Genomic DNA, 2,097 nt, shown 5'->3' with positions numbered 1-2,097 from the left:
CATAAGGAAGATTTCCCAACTACTTTGCTAGTGTTCTTTTTATTCTTTTCTTAATAATCTTTCAATATTACACTGATAATGTTGGCTTGACATTTTACCATAATTGGGGTATAGATGCAGATTACAGCAAAAATGAGAGTTTCATCTTAGCATCTCTGGTCCTTAATTTCCAGTGGCTTCCTTTTACCATTGATGCCCATCCCTAGAAGTGGGTATTTAGAGGTCTCAGCTGGAATTTCACCTATCGGTGCCAATATGTGGATCAATAATCAGAGCTCACTAGATGATTTTATCTTATTGGGATTCTCTGATCGCCCCTGGCTGGAGACACCACTCTTTGTAATCTTTCTGGTGGCTTACATTTTTGCCCTGTTTGGAAATATCTCCATTATCCTAGTTTCCCGCCTGGATCCCCAGCTTGACAGTCCCATGTACTTTTTTGTCTCTAATCTATCCCTTCTGGACCTCTGCTATACTACCAGCACTGTCCCACAGATGCTAGTCAACCTTCAGGGACCAGAAAAGACCATTAGCTACGGTGGTTGTGTTGCCCAACTCTATATTTTCTTGGCCTTGGGTTCTACTGAATGCATACTTCTAGCCATCATGGCCTTCGATCGTTATGCTGCTATTTGCAAGCCCCTTCACTACCCAATCATCATGAACCAGAGACGCTGTATCCACATGGCCACTGGGACCTGGATTAGTGGCTTTGCTAACTCCCTTGTGTAGTCCACTCTCACAGTGTTGACCCCAAGATGTGGACAGAGGGTGATGGACCATTTCTTCTGTGAAGTTCCTGTTCTTTTGAAACTAGCTTGTACTGATACTCATGTGAATGAGGCTGAGCTCAATGTGCTTGGGGTTTTGCTACTTCTGGTGCCCCTCACCCTCATCCTGGGCACTTATGTGTTCATTGCTCAGGCAGTAATGAGGATCCGCTCTGCTGAAAGTCGCTGGAAGGCCTTTAATACCTGTGCTTCACATTTGCTGGTGGTCTCCCTCTTCTACTTTACAGCCATCAGTATGTATGTCCAGCCTCCCTCTAGTTATTCTCGTGACAGAGGGAAGATCATGGCTCTGTTCTATGGGATTGTCACACCTACACTCAATCCATTTATCTATACACTGAGGAACAAGGATGTGAAAGCTGCCCTGAGAAGGGCACTGACTAAGGAATATTGAGTCAGGACAAGATGATCTCTGAAGAGAAGACCTAAGAAGTAAGGATGGATGTGTTTGCCTTTCAAAGAAGATGTCAGACATGGAAGTGATGAGAGAACAGTGTATCAAGTGTCATAAAGTTCACAGGTGGAACAGGGCCAAGAAAGAAACAATCAACTCTTAGTGATCTCCACACAGCACTTATCCACTTTTGAGACATCTGTTTTACAATATTGAATCTTATCAAGTCATATCACTTTTATCCATAACCCTAACTACTAGTTAACTTAATTTTAGGGGGAGAAACTGGTTTAATAGCTAGAGGAAAGATATTTAGAAAGTTTAGAAAATATATTTGGAATAAACTGTTTCTAAGTGAATACCAAGTAAATTGGAAATGATCCCATCTTTTAAAAAAATGCCACTACTATCCTGAGTTAACTTTAACCAACATGTGTTGACAGTATTTAATCATCTTTTAACATTCATAGTCCAGTTATATCATTCACCAAAGGCCCCTGAGGCAAGTGATATCAAAAGACATTTAGGTCAAAAACATATAAGATAGAAGTATGCAAAGGGAAATGCATAAAAAAATTTAGAGACGGTGATTTTAAATATAAATTACTTTTGCCATAAACCTCAGTCAGTCTTATACTGTTACGATAAACAATGAGGTTATGGTCAATACAAATAGAATTTACTCTGGAGGAAGAGAGAAAACACAAGGATGCTTTGGACAGTGAACAGTGGTGGAAAAATTAAGGCAGAAAATATTCTAACTTGAGAAAACTTACTAGTAATTTATGAGCTTAAAAATGTAACTTCCTTTGCCACTTGACTGGGTAAGTTTGGCCCATTTCAATGTAGGGGTTATGAGAATATCATGTTGAATTAAAAGCCTTGGTTGATTTTTTAGCTTTATTTAAAAAA

The 2,097-nt window shown here is 39.6% G+C and overlaps 1 protein-coding gene across 1 annotated transcript; it reads left to right on the top strand.

The window, feature by feature from the left end:
- Positions 1 to 255: 255 nt before the first annotated feature.
- Positions 256 to 1,185, top strand: LOC137773359 (olfactory receptor 2B2-like). Its single transcript, XM_068557950.1, is given in 1 exon segment — positions 256 to 1,185. A coding segment is annotated over 1 exon segment (930 nt).
- Positions 1,186 to 2,097: the final 912 nt, after the last annotated feature.

This window comes from Eschrichtius robustus, chromosome 12 (genome assembly GCF_028021215.1).
Source record: "Eschrichtius robustus isolate mEscRob2 chromosome 12, mEscRob2.pri, whole genome shotgun sequence".
Classification (NCBI taxonomy): Eukaryota; Metazoa; Chordata; class Mammalia; order Artiodactyla; family Eschrichtiidae; genus Eschrichtius; species Eschrichtius robustus.
Note: the sequence above shows the minus strand (reverse complement) of the source record. Positions and strands in the feature narration are given on the sequence as shown.